The sequence below is a fragment of the Carassius gibelio genome, chromosome B7 (genome assembly GCF_023724105.1).
Source record: "Carassius gibelio isolate Cgi1373 ecotype wild population from Czech Republic chromosome B7, carGib1.2-hapl.c, whole genome shotgun sequence".
NCBI classification, from domain to species: Eukaryota; Metazoa; Chordata; class Actinopteri; order Cypriniformes; family Cyprinidae; genus Carassius; species Carassius gibelio.
Genome location: NC_068402.1, coordinates 14,233,931 through 14,247,213, shown reverse-complemented (window position 1 = coordinate 14,247,213; position 13,283 = coordinate 14,233,931). Strand labels below are relative to the sequence as shown.

At 38.3% G+C, this 13,283-nt stretch overlaps 1 protein-coding gene across 5 annotated transcripts in view; it reads left to right on the top strand.

The window, feature by feature from the left end:
* The first annotated feature begins 2,228 nt into the window (after nucleotides 1-2,228).
* The window catches only part of rnf111 (ring finger protein 111), a 34,354-nt gene continuing 23,299 nt past the window's right edge, over nucleotides 2,229-13,283 (top strand). For 2 of the 5 annotated variants that reach the window (XM_052560752.1, XM_052560749.1), the window contains exons 1-2: nucleotides 2,258-2,714; nucleotides 7,227-8,215. In XM_052560752.1, coding sequence (XP_052416712.1) covers nucleotides 7,309-8,215 — 907 coding nt within the window. In that variant the 5' untranslated portion in view covers nucleotides 2,258-2,714; nucleotides 7,227-7,308. Of the gene's footprint in view, nucleotides 2,715-2,943; nucleotides 2,999-7,226; nucleotides 8,216-13,283 lie in introns of all 5 variants that reach the window. The other 3 variants (XM_052560750.1, XM_052560751.1, XM_052560753.1) reach the window with 3 other exon arrangements.

The following is a 13,283-nucleotide window of genomic DNA, read 5'->3' as shown; positions in this document are numbered from 1 at the left end:
ATTTAAATTGCTTGTGCTATAAATATAAAAACATAAAACCTAATACAAGGTTATTTTTTCTTTCATTGCTTTGATTATAAGGCCATTCTGACTGCATTCCAATGGGTTTCATCGTGCAGTGAATGATTCTGGATTCTCAAGATATGTTTTTGTTTCTTAACTTGTCATACTTTTTTGCTGACACTCGTCAGCTCTCCCATCATCTCTCAGTCAGTCCCTCAAAGTCAACACATTCAGCACAATGACATAATTTCGGGGATTGTCTTTAAATTCTAATCCAGGAAAAACCGTTCCATTTGTTGTCTTCTTTTTAAAGAACTTAAAAAGTTGCACTTGAACCATTTTGCACGAAAAAAGACGGAAACATGCTGCTGCTTATTGCAGCTTGTTACAATACTGAGTTCTGATTGGCCAATCGCCGTTATTTACTTAATGTTAATTATCATAAAGAGAGAATTTTACATAATACACAACATTATTAATATAAAGGGGATGGTTAGGGGGAATGCTTTTAGTCTTTTTTTCTCATAATTAAATCACAAACAACTGGAAAAGTCATGGGGTCTTTAAATAGTGTTGGAGTCCAAAGGTTGTGAACCAAATATAATAAAACACAATAAATGTAGCACTGAGTCAACAGCAGTCATGCATGTTAAGGATATAGTGAGAAAGTACAGCTGAAGTGATTCATTGAATAATAAATATTTTAAGTGAATGAATCAACCTTGTTTTTTAATGTTCATGCTCTGACTCTCGTTCACTCTGCCTTTTGAAGTGAGTGGCTGCTTTTCTGTCTTCAAACAGTGATCTGTTGAACCTAAAAAGCCAGACTAAGCAGCTGACAGCATGAATGAAAATGTGTATGATGCTTTAAAATTATTTCTTGAATCATGTGACGGTTGGTGTTTAGGAAAACACAAGGAGAGGGTAGATCCAATTGCAGGTAGTCTTTATTGTAACAAAAAAGGTTAAATACAAAATAAACAGTTCAGGGTGACAAACCAAACAAAACAGGGAACCGGATAGGAAACTCGGAGGAACGAGAAGGTAAGGGGAAGCCTCGGGAGACGAGAACTTAGACACAGACGGTACAGATGACAGAGAAAGACAGCTATACATAGGGAGACTAATGACAAAGGATTGTCAGCACCTGTGCGATTTAATTGGAGTGCAATTACTGTGAAGACAGAAGCAGACTAGAGGAATTAAAGTGCCTATGGTGAAGTGCCTAAGGAGAAGTGAGCTCACTAGGGAACACCCAGGAAAACAGAGACTGAAAGCGTGACAAATCAGCTGTGAATAAAATTATTCCAACAAGTATAAATAAAGGCAAAAGATTTTTTTTTTTTTATGGAGTTAAACAATGAGAGTAGCTTTAATGCCTATCATAGACACAATTTCAGTGTACCTAAAAAACTTACAGTAGAGATTTCTTACCTAATAATTAGCATTTATGTACAGAAAATGTACCAAGACTAATAAATTAATAACAAAAAAAATAATAGTACAAAAAGTAGTAATACATTCTTAATTGTTTTCTTTCTGATAGAAACGTACATAACTCGTTCCAAAATGTTAGTTCAGAACCGTTCAGAACACACAAATACTGCATAATTCACTTGACTCCACCTACTGGCCTAATTTGCAGAACTGGACAGTACGCACATCTTTGGCGAGGGGATTCAAAAGATTGAAAACACTGAAAAACAGAATAATAATAATTTATTTAGGGAAAGAAAATACATATACAAACTATCCTCAGGGTTTAACAGCTTCATCACCTTAATAAAAATAATAAATCAAAACCAATATCCCCATCACCTGACCCAAAACACTATTAAAAACATTATTAACATTGCTTTTAACAGAAAGGGTAATTTTGTGTAGTGTTGTTTGTAAGACAATGTAATGTTTTCTTCTGTTTAAATAACGACAACCCCATAAATACAAACAAGCAGCTTCAGTTGATGTATTTGTGTACAGTATGTGAGAGTTACACGAGTACTGCCACTAGAGAGCATGAGGCGACCAACCACCACAACACAGTAACGCACACCACTCAAAAATCATAAACCGCGCTAAAATCTATATAGATTCACAAGAGTAATTGTTCAGCGATTATGATCATTCATGGATTATTCACGATCTAAATCTCAACACGCCTTTAGTTAATGTTATGCTCCTCGAGAGTCGCCAAGGATGCGAGAATGTCGTAAAATGTCGAAACACTCCCTCCCGTGGCTCGCTCGCTCACTCGCACGCAGCAGCGGAGCTGTTCACACACACACACACACACACACACACACACACACAGCAGCGCTCTAATGGACGCCGCGGATCGGCAGGAATGGGGACTCGCACTCTGAGGCAAACGAGGAGGAAATCTGGCCACATATGACCGATAAATAAAATGTCCTCTCTGTCAGTTTAGCTCGCCGTGACGTTTACCGTGTGATATTGTGACTCGCGCGCGTATCCTCATATGTTTAGAGCGGAATCGTCGAAATATCCGTCAGTTAGCGGGGAGGCTAAAGCGCTGGGCCTCTGTTCTCTGCTCTCTCGGGTTTGTGTGTCTGTCAGTTTAACACGAGCCTCCGCTGACGTTCACTCGCTTCCCCAATACTTTTTTTTTATTTTTACACTTCTGTCGACGAACATTGTACCCTGGAAAGGGGGTTAAGTCCAAGAGGGATAATTTCCTGACGTGTATAGAGGTAAGAGACGCTCTTTGTGGTTGTTTTTACGCTAAATTTCAGTTGGTTGAAGCTATTGTTTGACTAACTGGATAGGCTAATAGCCCGCCGCTAGCAGTTTCAGGAGAGAGTGTTTGTGTGTTTGTCCCAGAACATCCATGCCCAGTGGGCTACTGATATGTAACATCAACAGTCACCATCGCTTAAATGTATCTTAGATGTCTATTTTAGGATGTTTTGTAATCTCTAGCGCTGTCGGTGGATGTGTTGAAGAAAGTGAGAACGACAACATCAACATGCCATCGGTGCGTTTCCTTTTCTGTTGTTTATCAAACCCTCGTAGTCTTTGTGTTGTGATTTTATGGGGTTGTTATCGAAGCAGATGTTGTTATTTGATTGGAAATGGAAACGCTGGTTTCGTTTGGTCATTTTAAGAGCGTATTGGTCAGCTGGCCTTGCTTTCTTGAACGGCCAGCTGGATCAGATTCCAGCTTTTGCATGTCCAATAACATTTTTAATGTGCCCCCTCTGGGAGTGTGACATATGTGGTGCTGACTCCCATAAATCAGCGACATCTGAAATGAAAGCGACTGGATTATTAATGTCACCATGGCTCAAACTACTACGCAGTGTTTTGTTCACTGTGAATTTCCATTATCTGTTTGGAAAAAATAAACCCTTACTAATAAGAGGCAGTGTTGCTTATTTTGCTCCCAGTGGCTGTTGTCTTCATATTTCATCCAGATATGAAAATACTATGCCATTTGTCCCAATGGCTCTTTAAAATGTAATGTCATCTGCCTCTATTAAGGATTAATTTGTATCTATTAGTGATAAGTGTTTCAGCTCTCCAACATAACAAGACGTCATGCCTGGTGAAGCAATAACTGTGATTTTAGGTTTAGTAGTGTATTGATATCTGAGCTTGACTCATGGTCTTCAAAAACGTTGGGGGAAAGACTATCTGTCAGATTTGACACAATTTGTTCAGAATTCTATTCAATTCTGAATCATACAAAATGATTCAGCTGAATTTTGATAATGTATTAATATTGTATTTATTTTTTAATATGAAAAAAAAACCTCTTTGCACAGTTCAAAAGTGATCCTTCAACATGACATGAAATGAGTCTATTGTGAATTCATGCAAAAAAAACAAAAACCTTTTGGGCCTTTTAGATGTAACTTGAATTATTGTTTCCATTTTTTGAAAACACATTGATATTTCGTGAACTGTATAATTTGTGTGGTGGATTTGAAGTGATATTTACAGTTATTCTCCCACTTTCTGGCTGTGTGTCCTGCTATTGCTTATTGCTGAGCTGCTCAACATAGATATACACAGCAATCCTTGGGGAAGGAATTAAAACAGTCCCTCATAATCCCTATCTTCTGAAATCTGTATCCACCTTGGCGTCAAGAGGCACTGCCGCAATGGGCCCCTCTGGGACCCCCTCATATGGAAGTGCTGTGGTGCACTTTGTTGCGTGGCACAGTGGTACATCACAGGGTGACAGGATCAGCCTCAGAGGAGCCTGGGGGAGCATTCTAGCTCAGGGATGTTGGTAAACACAGTTTGAGCTCTTATACAGGGAAAATGATGCTATGAAATGGCATGAAGAATCATATACTTTGCCACTTAAAAAAAGACTGAATAAATAATTCTAGTCATGCAAAGGAGACCCAGTCACACAGTTTTCATGTGTTGCTTGAGTTCCTCATCTTCTTTTATCTGAGTCTTGCATTAATAGTGATATTTACAGAAGGAGTGTAAATGTGGCTTCTGTCTGTATAAAAAAGCTTCGCAAAATGTTCCCCATTTTTGGAAATTTACAGCGTTATTGACCAAGTTTCTTGAGATTATATTAAAAGATTGTGAGATGGTTTCTTTTGGTTTGCTTTTGTGGAACTGGATGTTGCTCAATATAGTGGGTCATAATAAAAGTTAGTGGTCTTGATAGAATAACAGTATTACCATAGTTACAGTGAAACATTTAGACTGCAGTTACTGGGAACCTGAAATTGTTTACTTTGAAGGAAGACATTTTGTGCAGTTTTTATTCTTTAGTCTTTGTTTGGTTTTTACCTCTGGAATAGAGCAACAGTTTTTTAAATTTATATTACTTGTATATTTATTTTCTATACTGAGATTGCACCCAGTGTTAGCCTACAGTGCTTTAACTGATGTAAACAGATTTTCAGCACAGGTGTTGTAATGTTTAGCTTATTTATTTTAAGATATTTATAATGTTCCAACATATCTTTATTTCAAATAAGTGCTGTTCTTTTGAAATTTCTTTTAATCAAAGAATCCTGAAACAACCGTTTCCACAGAAATATAAGCATTTAAATAGCAAAGAACTTCTAAACACTGATAATATTATAAATAAAATCAATTCAGCTTGCCATCACAGGAAAATAATAATTTTAAATATATTAAAACAGAGAATGGTTATTTTCGACTGTAATTTACTTTGATAACAATCAATAAACTTTATTTTTTATATAGCACCTTAAAAGCAGCTTCTTAAAGGACTTTAGATAAAACAAAATACAACGCATACAGAACAAAACAAATTAGAAGAACAGACTAGGATATAACATTTTGGATTATAATGAAAAAGCTAACAAAAAAAAAACAATTTGATCAGATGAATGCAGCCTTGGTGAGTTCCCCAAAGAAATGTTTTCAAAAACATTAAAGAAAAAACTCTTGCCAATACCAATTTTTTAAATAGTTGTTGTGTGTATTTCCAATATTTAGGCCTGTAACGCATTCTAGAAATGTATGGTAGCAGCACTTGGTGTATATATGCAATACAGAGTTAAAACATATTTCTCTAAACTATTCCTTTCATTGTACAAGATGGTACTATTCACAGGGCAGTCCTTTCGTTGTGAGTTTTGTTTCTAATTTGTATATTATGTCAATGTATTATCTTGAAGCACACTCAAACTGTGGCAATATGAATCGCTGGAATGCTCTCGTCTTAGATTGCTGTATACAGGAAACTACCTTTTAGGCTCTTTGCCACCAGATAGAGAAGATGACTCAAAAGCAGAGACTATGCCCTGTGTAACAGATGGGTGCTTTCATAATTTAAAGGTAAGGGAACGCTGGGCCTTGTCATGACTGCTGTGAAGCGTAAGGCGTGCGGGGCATGGTGCCACTCTGGGTTTCGAGATGTTAATTAGGGAAGGCTGAAGAAATGTGGGAGCGTAATGGGATTCTGGTGAATGGAAGAGTGATCAGAAACATGGCGAGATTTTGATTAAAGAGGGAAAAATGGTTGTGAGATGAGCAGAAAAGAGGTAATGAATAAAATGGCTGAATTGTTAGATTTTCATAATGAGAGGAGAAAGAGGCTTTGTGGACGTTGGTAATCATCGTGAACATTACGGGCAGTGATGGATAAATACCCATTATGCAAGCAAGCGGGAACCTAATTTAAGAGGGATTTAATTAGGTTGCTTCAGCACAAATAACTGCATTATATAGGGATCAAGATGTTCGTATACACCTGTATTGAACACCATTTTATGCAAAACAACAAACAGCTGTCTGCTATTAGGCCTCGCATTGTGTGAGAGATATGGGTTGCTCTTTTCCTATGCTGTTTATCGTAAGAATAATGGAAAACTAGGTGAGGGTGGGAAATAATGACCCCTAGCACCATTATCCTGTGCATGCTAGGTTTATGTGGTAGTCTTTTGCAGGAGGTATTAAGCCGCTCCTGAAACGTGCGCAGTTGCTCGTTTCTGTCTACACCATGCAAGAGATGACCTTTCTTTAGTCACCGTTTCCTTTCCTTTATTACAGCGTGAACGAGTGCTGCCTGGATAACAACGCTGTCTGACTCATGCTCGGCCAGAAATGGCTGCTAAAACAATCTTCACAACCAATTCCGACCTAGGTTTTGCATTGGAAACAAAGGGAAAGCTTGTTTTCCATACACGCATTCTGTTTGACTTGTCACATTGTAGGGATGTACAAAGAACTCTGAAAAATATCGATAAGCCACAGATTATTATCATACTATGACCAATAACAAGTGGCTTGAAATAAAAATTCTATATTATTTTGTCTGTATGTAAAGAGCTCATTTTTATAAATTCAACTATTAATTTCTCTTGTGGACTATATGTAAACATCTTTTATGTGAAAAATCTCATTCAGGTCATATGATGCCTCTTATGTTGGTAAAATAATTAACATTTTGCAGATTCTACCAGGTGTATGTATACTTTTGACGTCAACTGTACTAATGTGATCAAATAAATCTTTCTACTTAAAAACAGTGTCACGGTTTACATAAAAATATTAAGCAGCACAAATGTTTTAAACTTTGACAAAAATTAGAAATGCTTCTTCCCCTCTTTTTTTGGCTATTTTTTTTTTTTTTTTTTTTTTTTTTTTTTACTTGGTTCTGTTGGTCTTTTTGTGTAACTCTGTCTTGGTCTGTTGTTCATATAATTCGTTTGGGTCTTTTAGGGTCAGTATTCTCATCCTCTGCCTATTTCTTTGTTTTCCAGTTGTAGGATTGCTGGATCTCCAATGGAACCCTAGGATTCCATGTATTGAGCCTCAGTGGCACTTTGTTGTGGGTTAGTCGCAATGAAGAGTGAGATTCCGTCTGATGTACGACGTAAGCAGGAGCCCCTGAAGGGGCCTCTGGCTAACCCTGAACCCATGGAGACGGCTAAGAGCTTCCCTGCTGAGATGGAGGTGATTGGCAAGGCAGGAAGTGATTTCTCTTCTCCGCTATGTCCCGAGACCAGACTACGGCCTTCACGGGATGCTGGAGGTCGCAGAGACTGTGAAAGAGGCTTGTCAGGACGCAAAAAGCGCAAGAGCCAGCAGCCTGGGCCATCGTATTGCTCTCTGAAGGAAGCGCCAGTGAGTGAGGGAGCCCTCACTCCGCCCCACCACATGCCCATGCTGCTAGAGACACGTAGTGAAGACGAGAGGAACCCAGAGTCCTCTTTGAGTGACTGTGCCTCTTCGCCCTCCTCCAGCCTTCGGTTTGGTGACTCGGACACTCTTAGCTCAGAGGAAGACGGTAGGCCAATGACAGTTAGACAGCAGCAGCTCAAGGTTTCTGGTTCGGCCTCCACTGGGAGTGCAGGAGGAGGGCCTGGCAACGCAGTAGGCATGCGGCCGCTAGTCGCCCGGACTCGTGCCAGCAGGTCGCACAAGTGGGCACGACTTGAGCCGGAAAGCAATCATGTGAAACGTCCGTGTCTCAACTCACACAGGCCATTGCACAGGAAGCGTTTTGTGAAGGGCGGGACAGGAGGTGGAGCTCAGCAGACTCCAAAGCAGAAGGAGCGATTACTGCTGCAGAGAAAGAAGCGAGAGGTGTTTGCACGAAAGAAGTATGCCCTCCTGCACAGTACCAGCAGCTCTAGCGAGGAGCTGACCTCTGACTCCTCCTCCCCTTCCTCCACTGAGGCAGAGGATGAGCTGTATGTAGATGTTAGCAGCAGTAGCAGCCAAGCCAGCACTGCCGCTGTGGCCTCAGGTAAATCGCTTTTTATTATTTACCTTTAACCTAACTTCACTACATAGTGCTTTTTAAAGGAAGTTGAGGGAAGGACAAAAAGAGCTTACTGTTATTCCACGAAACTGTCATCCATAAAATGCGTTGCTGTTTTCTTGTAAGTAATCTTAAAGGGGTGCTATTATGCTCATTCACTTTTTCAACTGTAGTTAGTCTGTAATGTTGCTTTTTGAGCATGAAAATGATCTGCAAAGTTACAAAGCTCAAAGTCCAATATCAAAAGGAGTTATTTTATTTAACAGAAATCACTTTTCAGAAACTACAGCGAATGACTCGTTTGGACTACAATGCATATTTTCGGGGATTTGTGATATCACAAAGATCGATGAATGGGATGAGAACTGGTTGAGCTGCACTAGAGAAGACAATGAGTGTTATCACTATGTCAGAGACGAGCTAGTGTTCCCAAGAAAGACGAGCTTAGACTGGTTACAATCATCCGGGTTTAAATCACGCTTAAGTTAATTTGATTTTGTCGCAATATTTAAACTGAAGCTTGTAGCAGGCAGCTTTGGTAAAAGGCAGGGCATTTCCAGACCAGGTGCTGAGTGCTGTCAATCATAGCACACACTGGTCCAGCTAACCAATCACTGCACATTTCATATTCAAGAACGCAGTCCTTCATTTGATACAGGAACTCTTCAAGCTGTTCATGCCAGGGGAAAGAGGTATTGTAATAATATAAAATATGTGAAATGACCTAGTACAGCCCCAAAACAAAATCAAGACTTTGTAAAAGAGCATAATAGCACCCCTATAAAGATTCCTAAATGCATCTACTGTACTTTCAGAAGGCCAAATAAAGGCCAAGTCAAATGTTATTGTAATTGTGAAGCAAATCTATCATCTGACTATTTCTATCTATCATCTGTCTGTCTGTCTTTCTTTGAACATTCAAACATTAAGCTTTCACAAAAACTACTTTAAACTTCAAACTATTTCAGACTGAAAACCATCAAACCTAAAACTTTTTAAACTTCAGTTTTTTCTTTTTAATCTTTTCAAACTTTCTGGTCTGACTTTCTCATCAAGTTTATAATAATATGTTGAATATTATATATCAAAAGTTTGAAGTCAGTAAGACTTTTTTTTTTTGCCTTTATTTAGATAGGACAGTGTAGTGTGAGATAGTGGGATTGGGAAAAGTCCCGAACTCGGGACACCTGCAGCGTGTAATATTTGTTTTTAAGAAAGTAATATTTTTATTGGGAGAGAATACTTGTAGGTTGTTACAAAAAATATCTTTCTAATAAACACTTTTTGAAGCTTTCTTTTCACCAAAGAATCTTGAAGTACTATATCACAACACTGTATTTAACTGTGAAAGTAGTAAGAAGTGTTTCTTGAGCACCAAATCAGCAAATTAGAATGATTACTGAAGGATCATGTGACATTGAGACCTGGGGTAATGACTGCCAAAAGTTCAGCTTTGCATCACAGGAGTATATTTTAAAGTAGAAAACGGTTTTAATTTTGTAATAATAGTTTGAGGTAGTGTAACTGTATATTTGATCAAACAAATGCAGATTTGGTCAGCATAAGAGATTTTTTACAAAACATTAAAACAGATGACTGACTGCATGCTTATAAACAATAGTGTGTATTTTCATACTCTCTTTGCTGAAAGTTGATGTTTCAGGACTTATTTTTACAAGCAGTCTCTGAAAGCATTACCAGCATGTCAGCTGATCCATTTCCTGCCATGCTCTTGCATTCTACTTCTGTTGTCCTTGATTGTATTTTTTCAGCCCTCATAAAAATGTAAGTGGAGTTTTATATTGTGGATCTATGCAAGTCTCATCCCTTCAGTCCCTCTTAAGACAGTGTGGCCAAGTAGATTTTAACACAGTGTGGGAAACAAGCTGCATTCTTTAAACATCATGTAAATAAAGTTTCAAATATGCTGTACTTATTTTTCCATTTTATTTCAGGCATGCAAATGAGCTCTGTTCCTAGGGCTAGTTGTGTTTTATAGTTCTCATGAATCTTTGGGGCTATTTATTGGTCATTACTGTTCATATTTTATTAAACTTCTGTTATGGCCATCATTTTTGTTTTTGAATGATAGCTACAGAGGATAAAATGTGAAAAGTGCATCAGCAAGCCACCCTGTGTGTGTTACATGCCGCAGAATGTTTGAGTTTCCTGTTGAGCAACAGCAAGTCCTTAACCAGCTCTCTGCCACTGCTCTTTCTAATGTATCAAGAAAGATGATCTGAACATCACACATTCCCCTCTCAATGAGATCTGAATCACTTGATTGAACATGCACACATCATGCCTATAAAACCACTAAAATGTGTTTAAAATATCTGCAGCTAAACATGCATCAGAGGAGGCCCTGGCATGCATAATTAGTGGCCTAGTGCTTCATCTGTTCTATGTCTGTCTGTCTCTCTCTCTCTCTCTCTTCCTGCCACTCCCCCACACCAGCATGTTTACAGGTGTACACGTGAGTAGTCTGCTATGCAAAGACACTTAATAATTACTGGTAGCAGCCAAAGGAGGCAGGACATTTTTTTTAGATTAAATATTTAGAGTTTCTTCCAAGTCATAGAATGCATAATGCCGTTTTTCCCTTTTAAAAACAAACAAACAAAAAACTGTGTGCTTATGAGTTAGTGTGAAGTGCTTAGCATAAAGCATCTCTGTTCATAACAACTTGTCCTCCACTAATTTTTAGATACATTATCAACAAATACATACAGGACATTAGGTATGGGAATGTCATTGTAAAGAAGTTAAGCATATGCCTTTATTACGCCTGCATGTCGAACCAAAAGACATTGCCATTTATTTGGCACATAGTCTAATTATCTGATTTACTGATGCATTATTATTTTTTTATTTTTTTTGACAAAGAACCTGTTTATGATAGTACATTCACAGAGGATTGCAGAATTGTAACTTTGAATGGTTGTGCACTGAGAATATATATGATTGTGTTTATTGCTGTAAGTTGTAGCTATGTTTGGTAGTGTGATCATTTCTTGTGGGCAGCGTGGGGAACGGGGTAAGAGCGGGGTGCTAAGCAGCAGCACTCAGTGGGAGGGCCGACCTTAACAACACACCCCCAGAGAACGATGTTGAATCTCCCGAGCCACAAGCTTCTGCCTCGGTGCACAAACATGCCTGACACAGTGCGACACAACGACCTTACAGAGCTGGAGTCGTTTTTAACATTGTATTCAGTGTAGAATGAAACTGGTATATATGCTGCTTAGTGCTACGATGAGAAGCAAAACTTTAAGCCTGACTGCTGTTGAAAAAGCAAAAATTAATAGACTTTTTGAAATTATGGCAGGAAGACTGATAGCATGAATTGGAGCTCAATTAAGTCTTGTTTTATCTTTTATTCAAAACTGGGTGAGGGTCATGGCATTACTGTAATTCACATCAAAGGTTTTCAGATGTCTCTTTCATGTAGTTCTGGATGTCATTTTCTGTAGAAAATGGAGCTTGAGTTGAAGTTTTTTGTCAGTCGCACTGAGACGTGTACCAGCTATGCTTGTGAGCTTTATTTTGAACACACCCTGAGCCTCTTGACACCAAATCCAGGCAGAGCTCGAGTTAGAGGAATGAGAAGTCAACCAGCAGAGCCAATCAGAAGAGAGATGAGTGATTGTACTACAAAAGCTTGTGCCAGCCCAGCACACTGCAAAGCACATCTTTTACTGACCTACATTTAGCTTCCCTGGCGCACACATAAGCATGCCTGCCTGAAGCATTGGTTGGCTCCACTGCTGCACCAAACCATCATCAATTAAACAGCTGCTGAGGCTACTGAGGCTGATATTGCTTCTGCTCTAGATCAATGAGTGGGATGAAGACTTTGGAAACACAGATAACACTATGAAAGTACAGATGACCACTGGTCTCGGATGGGAGTGCATATGTGTGCTTCCCATCATAAAACTTGCAAGGATACTGGTGGACATTCAAATATATTTGTATGTTGGATATACTTTAAAAATAAACATTTTACTAGAGAAGCCATTCACTGATTAGCCAAAATTCACAAGCAGTAAAATACAGACTTTATGCTGTGTTGGGAATATGATGATTTTTGTGTACCAGTATAAAGCTTGATGCTTTGGTGAGGTTGGACCAAAGAATGACTGTAAATGGACAACATACATACAGGGCTATCTGCCATGTGCAAAGTGAAATAACCACCTTCCCTTAAGTGATTTAAACAAGTGGTTCTGAGCCTGGGGCCAGAGCCCATTAGGGGCCTCAAGATGACTTAAAATAATTTTAATTAAAAAAAAAAAAAAAATGGAATTTACTGTCCATCCATCCATTTTTCTTTCTCCAAACTGCTTGACCTATATAGGGTTGTGGGGCCATGGGAATATTTTGTTTTCATGGAAATGTAAAAAAAAAAAAATCTAATTATTAATCTTACAAAATAAGGGGCCTTGGAGGTTTAGCCACCATCATGACTTAAATGTTAAAAAAAGTATTATTGTTAAAATTTTCATACACTATTTTTACATTTTGCAATTCTGTTTGGTAATTGTAAGAATAAAAACCTGATGTTGTTAGCAACTCCATGCTAAACAACAGTGAATCTTTTATATATGTAGCATTTGCATTTCTAACCTAACTGACTATACAAAGTAGTTAAGTTTATTTTTAATTAGGCATTTTAAATGAGTATTGTGTGTTGAATTATATAGTGCTATACAAATAAACCTGCTTTGCTGTACTACTGGAAGTGTCATGAAATCTGCCTTTTCTTCTCGTCAAAAAACACTCCAGACGCAGAGTTACAAATGCCAAAAAAGTTGAGATGCCTGCAGAACATCTGACCATCTCACTTGCAGCTTACAGTTTCACACAATTTGTAACCAATGATCTTGTTGCAGGTGTTCTTTTTCTTTTCTCTCCTAATAATCTCCTCAATAATGTAAATATTTTCTCCCACCACAGTCACCTCATTAATTCACTATTTTGTTTGTCTATCTTATTCAGTGTTATTGTTATAAAAAGGACATGTGAAGCAATAGAGATACTTAGTATCATG